Raw genomic sequence first — 13,653 nt, 5'->3', positions numbered from 1 at the left:
TGAAAGGTCTTTCAGCTTCTGGCTTCATTTCCTCAAATCTGCTTTCCCCACAGATCTCTTAATGCCAACCTTGCTGGGCCAAGTCCCTGCTTGGACTCTTGGGGCTCCCCATTTTGGGTTTACATCCTCAGACAAGTGCAGAAGCAGCCAGGTAACTGGTATGTGCAAGACAGGAGGGCCTGGGGGGCCTGTGGAGCTGCTGAATGTAGGCCCTGCCTGAAAACATTCCTTTTGCAAAGTTTTGAAACATCATGCCAGCAGAATTAAAAATGGTGCCCACACAGATTGCGGACAACTTGGAGGTCCTCCACAGCACACGAGGCTCCTAGCCCTCATCCCCTGCTTTGGGCCTGTTTTTTCAGTTATACTATGTGCCTCTCTGTGTTTTGAATCCCTCATCCCAGCTCTGCATGGTTAATTCCCTCAGGCACTAAGACCCAGCTCACAGGTGCCTTCCCCCAGGAGGCTCTAGTAGGCCTGGAGATTGATTTTGCACTGTGTACTTGCTCCTCTGCCATAGGCTGGCCTCCTCCAGGCCTCCTTTGGGCCTGTGCTGTTTGCTGCTGCACCAGCCCTTGAGCCAGCTGAGGTGTAGAGGCTTTCTCAGTGTTGGCTGGATGAGCCTAAGTGCTTGGGGTAGGGATGACTGTTTTTATGTGCTTTGGACCTGGAGAAACTGAGGCTTAGAGGCTGTCTCCAGATTCTGAGTTTTCAAAAATGAGTAGCAGACAAAACCATTCCTGTTACAAAAGATGGGAAGAATTAAGTACTTAAGAATAGGATGTAAAAAGTCTCTTTGCTGTTTCCTTACCCTTCAGAAGTAACCATATCTGTGGTGTTTTGTGCATCTTTTAATTCTTTTAGCCATATGTGAATCCTGAATACTTAATGTGTTTTTATATATATATGTGTATATACGTAAATGTGTGTATATATATATGGGTATTTGAATCTTGGTTTATCTTTATCTAGAGACTCAAACATTAATACGTATCTAAAGTTACCTCAGGAAAGGTTGGAGGCAGGGGAGACTGTGAACCCAGTAGGGTGCTAGATGGTTCTGGAACCATCTCTTTGTCACAGAGCTGCATGGTCCATCGGTCAGCCTTTCTCTGTGTGTGTGCTCTACTCTGCACTTTTCCAGTGCCTTGTAAACCAAGTCATTGGAAGATCCTGTTGTGTAGAATCCAGCCACTGCTCTCGCCCTAGTGCTACCACCCTCACCAGGCCATCAGTAACCATCACTGTCTGGATTATCTTGGTGGACTCCTTGCTAGAACATCCACATCCACTCTTGTCCCTTGTGGTCTGTTTCCCACATAGCAGCCAGTGAGGTCGTCCCTCGGCTCCAACCCTCCCTCACCCTTCACCCCCATGGCTTTCTGTCTCATTCATAGTAAACCCCAGAGTCCCATCAAGGTCCTGGCTTGATCTGGTACCCACACTGTTCTGTTTGCATCTCCTGTCATAATAGTTCCCTAATTTTGCTGCACATTCAAATCATTTGGGGGCTTTCTAAAAACCCTAATGCCCAGGTCACACCTCATTCTAGTTAATTAAATCAGGATGCCCAGGGACTTCAGTGTGCAGCAGAGTTTAGGTTCTGCCTTCTTACCACTTTGCCCCTCTTTCCCTCTGTTCCATTCTGGCCACATTTGTCCCCTTCCTCGTCTTACTTCAGTGCTTTGTCCTCACACTCCCTCTGCCTGGTAGGCTTTCCCCATAACTGCGAGTTCTGACCCCCACAGCAGGTCTCTGCTACTCAGATACATTGTTTCAGAGTTGCCCACCTTGACCAGCCTGTCTAAAAATGTCCTTCCCTCCTCACGTTCCCGCCTGTTTATTTCTTATTGGCACTTCCTTACACCTCAAGGACTTTTTATATTTGGCTCCCTCAACTGACAGGTCCAGGAAAGTGGGGTCTTTGCTATCTCCTTTCCCTGTTGTAACTTCAGGGCCTATAACAGTGCCCACATGCAGTAGGTGCTTAGAAAGTACTGGTTGGACAAATAAACTTGGATTTATACAAAGCCCTGGCTTCCTGTGGCCTCTTGGCCCATCACTACTTCCTGGCATCTCTCTCTCCCTTTTCTTACATTTGACTTTTTGACTAGGTAATAGATTCTGATTCAAAAGCTAGAAAGTAAGAAAGGCACTCTGTGCAAAGTCTCCCTGAGGCCCACTGTTCCCATATGCCCATAGTTCACTTCTGTTGCTGGCTTCTTACAGTTTCTTCTTTTTTTCTTGGCTGCGCCACGCTTCTTATGGGATATTAGTTCCCCACCAGGGATTAAACCCAAGTCCTTGGCAGTGAAAGCATGGAGTCCCAACCACTACACGGCCAGGGAATTTCCCTCACAGTTTCTTTATGCACAAATGAGCAAATGCAAACGTAGTTTCCTATTTTTCTCATTTCTCCACAGAAGAGGACAAAAGTACACAGTGTTTAGTTTCCATCGTGGCCTCTGTTGTTGTGGCTTGTTTAGCTTCTGTCTTCCCTCCTATCTCCTTCAGTCTCTGTTTTTCCAGGAATTGGTTGGCCTAATGGACCTTCCTGAGGGAGCCTATCAGCCAACTTTGGGTCAGATGCTCAGCCAAGGCCCAGCCAGCTGTGGTGGGTGCAGTGTCAGATATGTCTCCTGCCTCAGTGGCACTGTGGGCCAAGAGTTCCTCATAGGAAGTAGGGGAAGCAGACATCCTCTAGAAAACCCATCTGCTGTGTGATAGAAGTAGAAATACACAGGTGTTCTGGTCGCATTAAAGAAGCCCAGGTTATTTGGGGTCCAAATACCCTTCCCTGAGTCTAAAAGAGGGCTTGTAAAACAGAGCCAGGGCAGGAGATCTGAATGAGTGAGGGACACTGCTGCCCAGCCTCAATGGACTGTCATCAGGGCAAATGCAGGCCCAGTACTTGTAGGTCTTCTGTTTTTATAAGTAGTAAATCTGTTTTTAAGTGAAACCATACACGTTTTAAATGTTGGCAACAAATATGAGCTTCTAAAAGGCACTCTGACTGATAAAGCACCCCTGCTGGCTGGTGGTCTGTGGGTCATCCGTTTGCAGCCTGTGGTCTAAAGTACCTTTGTGTTGCTTTTTGGATTGTTTATTTCAGATCTTCTAAGGACAGTCCCAAGAGCCAGAGCAGATATGTATGATGACATTCATAGCAACAGCAGATACACTCTGGGCGGATCTGTAGCTCATCCTCGAGACACTGGGAGAGAAGGCCTGAGAGGTGATATATTTCCAGGACCTTCCTTCAGATCAAGCAACCCTTCTGTAAGTGACGACAGCTACTTTCGCAAAGAATGTGGTCGGGACCTGGAATTTTCCCACGCTGACTCCCGAGACCAGGTCTTTGGCCACCGGAAATTGGGACATTTCCGTTCTCAGGACTGGAAATTTGCACTCCGTGGCTCTTGGGAACAAGACTTTGGCCATTCAGTTTCTCAAGAATCCTCCTGGTCACAGGAGTATAGTTTTGGTCCTTCTGCATTACTGGGGGACTTTGGCTCCTCCAGGCTGATTGAGAAAGAGTGTTTGGAGAAAGAGAGTCGGGATTATGACGTGGACCGTCCAGGAGAAGCAGACACTGTGCTCCGGGGCAGCAGCCAAGTCCAGGGCAGAGGCCGAGGTCTAAACATCGTTGACCAGGAGGGTGCCCTCCTAGGAAAGGGGGAGACTCAAGGCCTGCTCACACCTAAAGGAGGGGTTGGGAAACTTGTCATGCTGAGAAATGTGAGCACAAAAAAGGTACCCACTATAAGTTGTATCACTCCCAAAACTCAGGGCACTAACCAAATTCAGAAAACCACCCCAAGTCCTGATCTGACCCTGGGGACAAACCCAGGGACGGAAGATGTCCAATTCCCCACTCAGAAAATCCCTTTGGGGCTTAATCTGAAGGATATTCGGCTCCCCAGAAGAAAGATGAGCTTCGATCTGATAGATAAGTCTGATGTTTTTTCGAGGTTTGGGATAGAAATAATCAAATGGGCAGGATTCCACACCATAAAAGATGATGTTAAATTTTCCCAGCTTTTCCAGACTCTCTTTGAACTTGAAACCGAAACCTGTGCTAAAATGCTCGCCTCATTCAAATGCTCCTTAAAACCAGAGCACAGAGATTTTTGCTTTTTTACTATCAAATTTTTAAAGCACTCTGCTTTGAAAACACCCAGAGTTGATAACGAGTTTTTAAACATGCTTTTAGACAAAGGTGCTGTGAAGACCAAAAATTGCTTTTTTGAAATCATAAAGCCCTTTGATAAATACATAATGAGGCTACAAGACCGGCTGCTGAAGAGTGTCACACCCCTGCTCATGGCCTGCAATGCCTACGAGCTGAGTGTCAAGATGAAGACCCTCAGTAACCCCCTGGACTTGGCTATTGCCCTGGAGACCACCAATTCTCTCTGCCGGAAGTCTTTAGCTCTTTTGGGACAGACGTTCTCCTTGGCCTCTTCTTTCCGGCAAGAGAAAATCTTAGAAGCCGTCGGCCTCCAAGATGTAGCTCCCTCTCCTGCCGCATTTCCAAACTTCGAGGACTCTACTCTGTTTGGGAGAGAGTACATCGATCACCTGAAGGCCTGGCTGGTCAGCAGTGGGTGTCCACTCCAGGTCAAGAAGGCCGAACCTGAGCCAACCCGAGATCAGGAGAAAACGGTTCCTCCTACCAAACCTGAAATTCAGGCTAAGGCTCTGAGTGGTCTAAGTGATGGTAAGGAAAGTAGCAAAAGTTTCTATTTGTTGCGATTTGCTTGCTTTTCATGTTTTCTTGTAATGTCTCTCATTCTCTTTGACATTTGTACATAAAACTCCTTTAGCCAGTTGGAAACAAATCAGAATTTTAGTAGTCAGCTCACAATGACCAGTATACATGCCTGTCATTCATTCTGTAAGCATGTAAGCATGCGTTAGGAATCTTCTGTCTGTTACAGAAGTCCTTAGACTCTCTGGGTCACAGACTCCTTTGGGAATCTGATGGAAAGCTGTGGTCCTTGCCAGGGAAAATACATATATGTTTGTACACAATGTTGCACTTTCTGGGGTGTTCCTGTCATCCTGCAGCCAAGTTTTAAGAAGCCTTATTCCAACAGCACCCCTTCTCTAGCCCTGCCCCTGCCAAGTTATTACTAGAAGGGAGAGTAAATGCTGGGCACAGTCTCTTAAGAATTCCCCAGGCTTCTAAAGGGAAAGAAATCACAAAACCCAGCCCCTCCTTTGCTGGGATTAAGGGGGCTATAGGAGAGGCCCCAGCTCAGCTCAGCCTGGGGAGTCGGGAAGGCCATGTTTGAGCTGTTTTGAGGGATGCGTGGTGGACGCACCTTTTCACCTGCTCGCTTTTCTAGACTGGCTAAAGTTTGAGAGATCCCTTAGGCATACCTGGTAACCTGCAGTTAACGAGTTGGCTTACTGGGGAGGGGGGGAAGGACTGGCTAAAGGTTGAGAGATCACTTAGGCATACCTGGTAACCTGCAGTTAACGAGTTGGCTTCCTGGGGAGGGGAAGGACCTAGAAGAAGGTAATAGAAATAGAAATGACTGGCTGGTGTCCCTTGTCCCTCCCCCTTTTCTCTCAGGATGGACGTTCTCACAACCCAGACATCCCAGAGGTCATGAACACACATAGTGGCCATGTGGCCATTTAGGAAGTCCCCTTTCCCTCTGATACAGTTTTCAGCTTCCATTGACCCAGCCAAGTTGGGAAGTCTCATTTGTCCCTGAGTCTCTTCAATCCTCTCCACCCTCGTGGAGCCCTGACTGCAACAGGCACTGGGTAGGTCACTCCACAGATGGGCGACCACACCTACTCCCAGAGGGAGAGCCTTCCAGTAGTGGGATCAGGGCTGAAGCAGGACCTCTCCTCCCCACATCCCCCAAAGTAGTGGGGTGGAAAGTCAGTATAACAATGATACTGAAGAACTGTAAGAAGGACAAAGAAGTCCCCCATAACCTAAGTTGCCTGCCACCATCCCCTGGTTGTGCTGCTATGTAGGCATGCCTGTAGCTGCAGTCTTGTTGTACTGAAAACACTACAATCTGCTCTTTTACAGGATTATCAAAGGCTCTTTTCTGTGTTTCTGTGGCATTTGCAGCATCATGACTAAATGTAAATTTACCTCACCTCTCCCTTGATGTTGGACTCATAGTTCATTTAACTAGAGGCTTCTGAGGCTGAGCAGAGCTCAGTTCCCATGAGATTGGCATCTGCAAAGCATTGGCTCCTTTTCTGGTCAACAGGTAGACAGCGCCAGCACCCATGTCTTATGGGGCGCTGCCCTGCCATTACTTCAGTACTGTTAGAAATGTTGGGATGACATCTTTGGTTGCATTTATTATTGCTATTATTTTCGTTAAAAATGTTTTTGAATCCTCCCTTAAAGGAGATATTCACAGAATGATTGCTGGGCCAAAAGTAGGACCCACTTTCTGGCCTTTACTATGGTCATCCTCTCTAGAGATGGTTGCAGTGATGCACAAATTTCATTGTCTTTGAATCTCTTATTCTTTTGTAAAATCATATAAAACTAGAAGTTCTATAAAATGAGAGCCAACAACAAAAAAAGGGAAAGTAACTTCAGAGGGGAAACGGCATATGACAATTGAAGGATTGACTCATCCTGTGTTAAGAATCACATTGATGTTTAAAATACCATTCCACAGAACAAACTGGAAAACCTCCCCAGTTCAGGGCTGATTTTTATTGAATGAATGAACAAATAGACCATCTGTGCTATTAAAACTAGCAAATATCAGAAAAATAAACAATCTTAGTGTTTTAAGGACATAATGCTCTTCTGTGTTGCTGGTGGCATTGTAAATTACAAGTCAATGGAGGAAATTCACACTTTAAGAAATGTTTTCTTTCATACATTCAGATATTTTCTGTGAACACCTACCTTGGAACTACTGACTTTTTTAATTGGGAAATTTTTCTTTGTAAATTTATGTATATGTTTTATGATTACAAAACACATGTGTGTTTAACTTTTATAGATGAAGCAAACACAAAAAATGAAATCCCTGATAAATCTACCACCCATAGATAAAACCTCTGTTAACTTTCTGGTATATTTCCTTCTACTTTTTTTCTGTGTGTCTGTATTTATGTATCTCTTTTCCTTTTTTTCATATTGCAACTCACAGTTTAGATATACTTTTTACATATTTTATACCTAGATACATTTTATGTCTTTTGTTCTCCCCTTAATATTGTGAACATTCAAGTTAAGATGTATGCAAAAAGTGGTATGGAGTTGCTACACACCATTTTCTCCTATAGAATATGTATATATATTGCTCTGTACAGTCATTGTAAGTTTTTTTTTTTTTAACATCTTTATTTGAGTATAACTGTTTTACAATAGTGTGTTAGTTTCTCCTTTACAACAAAGTGAATCAGTTATACATATACATATGTTCCCATAACTCTTCCCTCTTGTGTCACCCTCCCCTCCCACCCGGTCATCGTAAGTTTGTGACTATTTCTCTCCTAGCGATTATGCTGTTATAGCTTTTGAGAGGATATTTTGCATATTGGTTTCGAGGATAACAGGCCCCTTTCCTCTTTTCAACGCTGATCTGTCATGAACGAGGATTTCAGTTCCTGGTGCCTGCTTAGGCTCCAACCTAAGCCTTCAATTCTGTCCTGGTCTTCCCAGGCCCCATGTGGTCCAGTGTGTTTCTCAAAAAAGCCCTTCTTTGTGTTCCAGAGGTCCCCCAGCGAGCAGACCACAAGGTGGTGGACACCATTGACCAGCTGGTCACACGTGTTGTTGGAGGCAGCCTGTCTCCCAAAGAAAGAGCTCTTCTCAAGGATGACCCTGCTTACTGGTAGGTCTTTAAATGTTGCTCTTCAGAATTCCTCCTGTAAAGTACATGGCAATGTTTTCGTTGCTCTGATGATGTCCGGAGAAGAAGGTGAGATGCTTATTTTGTGCTGTGGTGTAGTCAGTGGGAAGAGCATGAGGGTGGGTCAGGTTCATGTGGGTTCAAGCTCCATCCTGCTGCTTGTGTGCCATGTGGCCTTCTCTCATCTGGACATGGAGCACTTTGTCCCTGCTTTGCTGGTTTGAGGATGAGGTGAAAGGTGTATGCAAAGAGTGAGTGTAAGATAAGGAATATATCACAGCAGTTGTTTGTGATTTATTGCTACTGTTTGTTAAACTGTCTTTTCCTTTTGCCTTATTGCCTCTTCACTTGAATAGAACTTTTTAAAATTAAGGTTTTCACCATAAATACAGTATTTGCTCATTAGAGAAGGTAAAGAAGAACAGAAAATTGGGCAAAGCCACCTGTGTGCTTACTGGCATTCACTGGCATTTTTGGGTATTTGCTTCCAGTCTTTCTGCTCATTGCGAGCTGTTTGGTTTTTAACACAGTTGTGATTATGCTGTGATACACCCTACTCCTTTTAGATAACAGGAAAATGCTCGTATTCCCTACTTTTTGTAAACATTTCAGATAGCTGTGTTTACCAGTTCGCAGAGTAGGTGATCAGTTTATCTAGCCATTCCTCTCTTGTTGGATTTTTAGAATTTTTTTTTTTTTCAGTACACGGGCCTCTCACCGCTGTGGCCTCTCCCGTTGCAGAGCACAGGCTCCGGACGCGCAGGCTCATCAGCCATGGCTCACGGGCCCAGTCACTCTGCGGCATGTGGGATCTTCCCGGACCGGGGCACGAACCCGTGTCCCCTGCATCAGCAGGAGGACTCTCAACCACTGTGCCACCAGGGAAGCCCTAGAATATTTTTTATTGTACACTATTTTTAATTTTTTCTGTGAATAGCTTAATGCGTCACATTTTTGTGTGTGTTTAGGATTATCTCTAGATTAGATTGCTGGAAGTTGAAAGGTTTTATACTTCGTTAACTTTAAAAAAAATGATCAAAGTGGCATATGCCTTTGTAAAAATAGAGAAAAGTAAAAAGGCAAAGATGGAGTTACTCAGAGCTCTCCCACTTCTCCCCCACTGTGTGTGCTCTGTAGTTGTGTCCTGTGTTTTAAACTTAACATAAATGTCCTTATTATCAATGAACGCATACTATTCCTTCTTACACAATATACTATGCTCAACCATTGCCCATTGGTGGATTCTTAGATTCTAATCACGTTATGATGAATGTTGTTTTGCTTTTATTTATGTCTACATTTCTGGCAGTTTATTAACGGTAGTATCTGGGAGTGAAATTGCTAGTTTAAAAGGAAAGCTCATTTTAGAGGCTTTTGATCTGTGTCAGTGTTTCACAACTGCAGCATTATTGATGTTTGAGGCTGGATATTTCTCTGCGGGGGGACTGTCCTGGGCACCCTTGGCCTCCACTCACTAGATGCCAGTAGAAGCCTCCATCTCAGCAAAAATACCTTCAGACATTGCTCAGTGTCCCCTGGGAGACAGAGTTGTCCCTGGTGGAGACCACTGATCTTTATCATCAGGTTATTTTCCGTGATTGACACCCTCACTGCCACTCCATACATGTGCCATGCCCTCACATGAGTGTTTTGACTTAAAGATAACTTCATAGTGTGATGTTTTACCTTATATTCTTTTGTTAATTAAAGAGATTATGTGTTTACTCATAGGACTTCTAGTTGTAGTTCCTCTTTTTTCAGTGGTCTGTTCAGGTCTGGTATAGTCAATGTTGTATCCATACGAAACTCTCTATTCTTGCTGTTTTAATTACTAAAGATGCTTGAAAGGTGTAAATTTCTGTGTAATGGCACCAGGGCTTTGGTCCTAACCAGAATGATTTTTCAGGAGAAGAGTTGGAACTTGTTATGGTTTTATTTTTACAGAATTTTTTTTTTTTTGGCTGCCCTGGGTCTGTGTTGCTGCACTCGGTCTTTCTCTAGTTGTGGCGAGTGGGGCTACTCTTTGTTGTGGTGCGCGGTCTTCTCATCATGGTGGCTTCTCTTGTGCAGAGCATGGGCTCTAGGTGCGTGGGCTTCAGTAGTTGCAGCACACAAGCCCTAAGACGCGCAGGCTTCAGTAGTTGCTGCGCTTGGGCTCAGAAGTTGGGACTCGTGGGCTCTAGCGCGCGTGCTCAGTAGTTGTGACACACGGGCTTAGATGCTCTGCGGCATGTGGGATCTTCCCGGACCAGGGCTCGAACCCGTGTTCCCTGCATTGGCAGGCGGATTCTTTACCACTGAGCCACCAGGGAAATCCTTTACAGAATTCTTGAATTCATCTAGATTATGTTCTTGTGTTGAATAAGATAGGCATGTAACTTAAAAGGTAAAAAAAAAAAAAAAAAAAAGAAACCCAGTAACCTAATTGCCCCAGTATCATTTATTGAATACTTTTAATTTAGCAAATACTTTTGCTTTCTGTGCACTTGGGTACTGTTCTAAGCACTTTACTGCTTTAAGCATTAGCTGGCCGAACCCTCATAAACAACCTTTGTAGGTAGATATGTTGTCATCCTGATTTTACAGACAGAAAACTTGAGGCTCAAAAGAGACCTCTTGCCTCAAGGAGGCAGAGCTAGTAAAAGACAGAGCTGAGATTCACATTCTGGCTCTGTGGTCTCAACCAGCGCTCATACTTAAGGAAGGAGGCTAGATAGCCTCAGATTGACGGATGAAAGCAGAGACCAGATTCTCTGGGTAAGATGTCATCTAGACTTGGAAGACCCAGGGGCAATTTCCAGGTGATTGCCGAGGTGATTGGGCTGGAGGGAAGGGAGACCCTGATAGGACTAGGAGCATGCCTCTCTGCCGCATGACCGCTGCGCACTACCCAGCAGGTTCATGATCACTGACAGCCAGGGGTGGCGGACGGAAGCATAGCCAGAGCTGGGTGTATGTGTGGCAGTGGGAGGGGGTTGCAAATCAGAAAAGAGCATTGAGCTCTAAACCAAGTATTTGAGGGAAACTGGCAGCATGAAAGAGGGCCACCCAACTCAGCAGATCTGGCACCTAAGAAGATAGTTACTATAAGGAAAAGAAGATTGTCTACAAGTACATATGTGTAGTTAATAGTCTTGGCTGGATAATAGCATATTGTGTCCGTGAAATAGGAACTGCTTGTTATGGAAAAGAACCAATTAAGGATCTTGGAATTGACAAATGTGATTGTTGAAATGATCTCAGTGGTCGGCTGATAGAATTGACCTGGATGAAGAACAGATTAGGGAGCTTCCCTGGTGGTGCAGTGGTTGAGAGTCCGCCTGCTGATGCAGGGGACGCGGGTTTGTGCCCCGGTCCGGGAAGATCCCACATGCCGTGGAGCGGCTAGATCCGTGAGCCATGGCTACTGGGCCTGCGCTTTCCGGAGCCTGTGCTCCACAATGGGAGAGGCCACAACAGTGAGAGGCCCGCGTGCCGCATTAGGGAGCTGGACTCAGAGACTTGATCACCTGTGACTTCCTTCAGAAAGAATTACCCAGAGACTGTAAGAAGAAAGAGTGTGCAAAAAACAGTGTTAAAGAACTAGTAAACTTAGGTTTTTGGTGTGTATATTTGAATTCTTAAGTTAAACTAGTACTTGTATGTGATTTACCAAAAAAGTGAAGTAAACACAAAAGGCAAAATGTTTCTGCCATGATATCGATGGCAGAAACCATGGCTGTGTCTATGCGACATGCAGGATCTTAGTTCCCTGACCAGGGTTTGAACCCGTGCCCCCTACAGTAGAAGTGCAGAGTCTTAACCACTGGACGGCCAGGGAAGTCCCCAGTTCCACTCCTTGGAGACAGTCGCTTTTAGTTCGTTAAACTACTTTTAACAGTTACTTCTGTATCTCTAGAGATGATAAACCTATGTTGCTCTTTTTTTTTTTTATGACCATACTGCAGGTCTTGTGAGATCTTAGTTCCCCAACCAGGGATCGAACCCGGGCCCCAAAAGTGAAAGCACCAAGTCCTAACCACTGGACCACGAGGGAATTCCCCAAAGCATTTTCCTTATAATGAAAAGTGTATAATTCAAGCCTCACAGCAACATGATGAAGTAGCTTATTATCATCTCTCATCTTACAGATGGAGAAACTGAGGCACAGAAAGATTCAGTAAATCTCACAGCTGATAAGTGGCTACACTGGGATTTGAACCTGGCAGGCTAGCTTAGGAGTATTCTATGCTCTTGATGTTATGCTCCACTAGAACTAAGGGAGATGGGTTTGTGACATGTCCTCACACTGCATGCACTTGGCATTAGAACCGACCAGGGGAAAGGGACTTACATCTTGGGGATCCAGGTCACCTGGGCACTGACTCCACTTTCTGCCCTGGATGAGGGGCTGCGTTTGACCTGAGAACTGGAGCTTCTGTGTTGGTTAACCTCCCCTTATGTGGCAACCCTTGCTTGTTAGGGTGCAATCTTGTAGGATGTTGCTGTTGGCCTAGCAGAGTGTCCAGGGCAGCAGAGGAGCCCTCACATAGGCTGTTTTCTCAGATCCAGCCAGGCCTTGACTGTGCAGTGGGCATCAACAGGAGCTTCATATGGAGCTGCCCACCAGGGACATGCCACATCACACGGTGCTGCCAGCGTCCTGCTGTGCACTGCCACCTCACAGCCAATCAGCTTCTGTTATTGGTAATTGGGAACCTCATCTAATATATGATCTCAACGTCAGGTGGTCCAAAAGCCGCATGAAATATTGCCATACTTACCAAACAGTACTCGTTCTTTAACACAAACTGAGATTGAATGTTCACAAAAACCTTGTTATGGATGAGGTCGTGGAGAAAATTACAGAATATCCCAGGAAAGGAAAGTCACGTGGGCCACATTGTGCAATGCATAGAAGTTGAAACCAACAACAGCCAAAATAAAACAGGCTTCTAAATAACTTTTGTATGAAAGAGAATTAGAATTGGAATTAGAAACTCTTCAGAAGGAAGTAGCAGGGAGAGCATTGCATTTAGAATGCAGCCATAACAGCGGTTGGGGGAAAGGTGCGACCTTGCGTGTGTATCAGAAATAAAGAGTGAAGGTAAGCATTCAACTCATGAAGCAAGAAAGAAATGGTGCAAAAAGCCCAGAGACTACAAGGAAAGGGTTAATAGAGATGAAAGAAAGTGCTAATGAAATGGTCAACAGAGTAAATAATGGGACATTCCCCTTCTAACCCAATCATTCCCCTTTCTAACCCATTCCTTGAGCAAATCCTTAAGTTTGCTTTATATTCTTTCAACCTATGTGAAAAAAATATATGTGGATGTCATGTACACAAAGCAGTTTCATATGGTACGTATCAATGTTGGTCTTCTTCTCCAGCTTGCTCTCTATGGACTGTATTACGGATCTCTTTCTATGTCAGTAAATGTAACTCAAACTCCTCTTTTCTGTACTGTTCTCATTATGACTCTGGCACATGATTTCACAGCAGTGGCACACTGGCCTTAATGATGTAGTTAAAAGGTCGCTGAGTGTCCACCATTTGAAGGGCGTCATCTCCTGAAAGTGATGTCCAGGACCAACACCTGCCACTCTCTGACAGCAGAGCACTTCCATGGTTTCAGGGTAACTGGTTTGTATTGTGAGGCCACCAGGAGCTGGGAGCTCCTTCATGGCTGCTGATGACAGAAATTGAGGAAGAATTGACCAGTGTTCGGTCAAAGCTCAGGGTCACCCTGTGGCCACTCTGAGCAGGACAGATGACCAGGGCCCAGCTCTGGGTCCTTGGTGGAGCCGGGCAGAGCCTCTC

The 13,653-nt window shown here is 45.1% G+C and overlaps 1 protein-coding gene across 19 annotated transcripts in view; it reads left to right on the top strand.

Annotated features, from left to right (window-relative positions):
- SUGP2 (SURP and G-patch domain containing 2) overlaps positions 1 to 13,653 on the top strand; it is a 43,548-nt gene that overhangs the window by 2,695 nt on the left and 27,200 nt on the right. For 10 of the 19 annotated variants that reach the window (XR_010840420.1, XR_010840421.1, XR_010840417.1 and 7 more), the window contains exons 3-4: positions 3,113 to 4,720; positions 7,715 to 7,835. Coding sequence is in view for 12 of the 19 variants with exons in the window: in XM_067032532.1 (XP_066888633.1) it covers positions 3,113 to 4,720; positions 7,715 to 7,835 (1,729 nt within the window). In the remaining 7 variants the exon portion in view is untranslated. Of the gene's footprint in view, positions 1 to 53; positions 159 to 3,112; positions 4,721 to 7,714; positions 7,836 to 13,653 lie in introns of all 19 variants that reach the window. The other 9 variants (XR_010840416.1, XM_067032526.1, XM_067032527.1 and 6 more) reach the window with 2 other exon arrangements.

The sequence above is a fragment of the Kogia breviceps genome, chromosome 4, assembly GCF_026419965.1.
Source record: "Kogia breviceps isolate mKogBre1 chromosome 4, mKogBre1 haplotype 1, whole genome shotgun sequence".
NCBI classification, from domain to species: Eukaryota; Metazoa; Chordata; class Mammalia; order Artiodactyla; family Physeteridae; genus Kogia; species Kogia breviceps.
The sequence above is the reverse complement of the archived record's forward strand: the minus strand, read 5'-3'. Positions and strand labels throughout refer to the sequence as shown.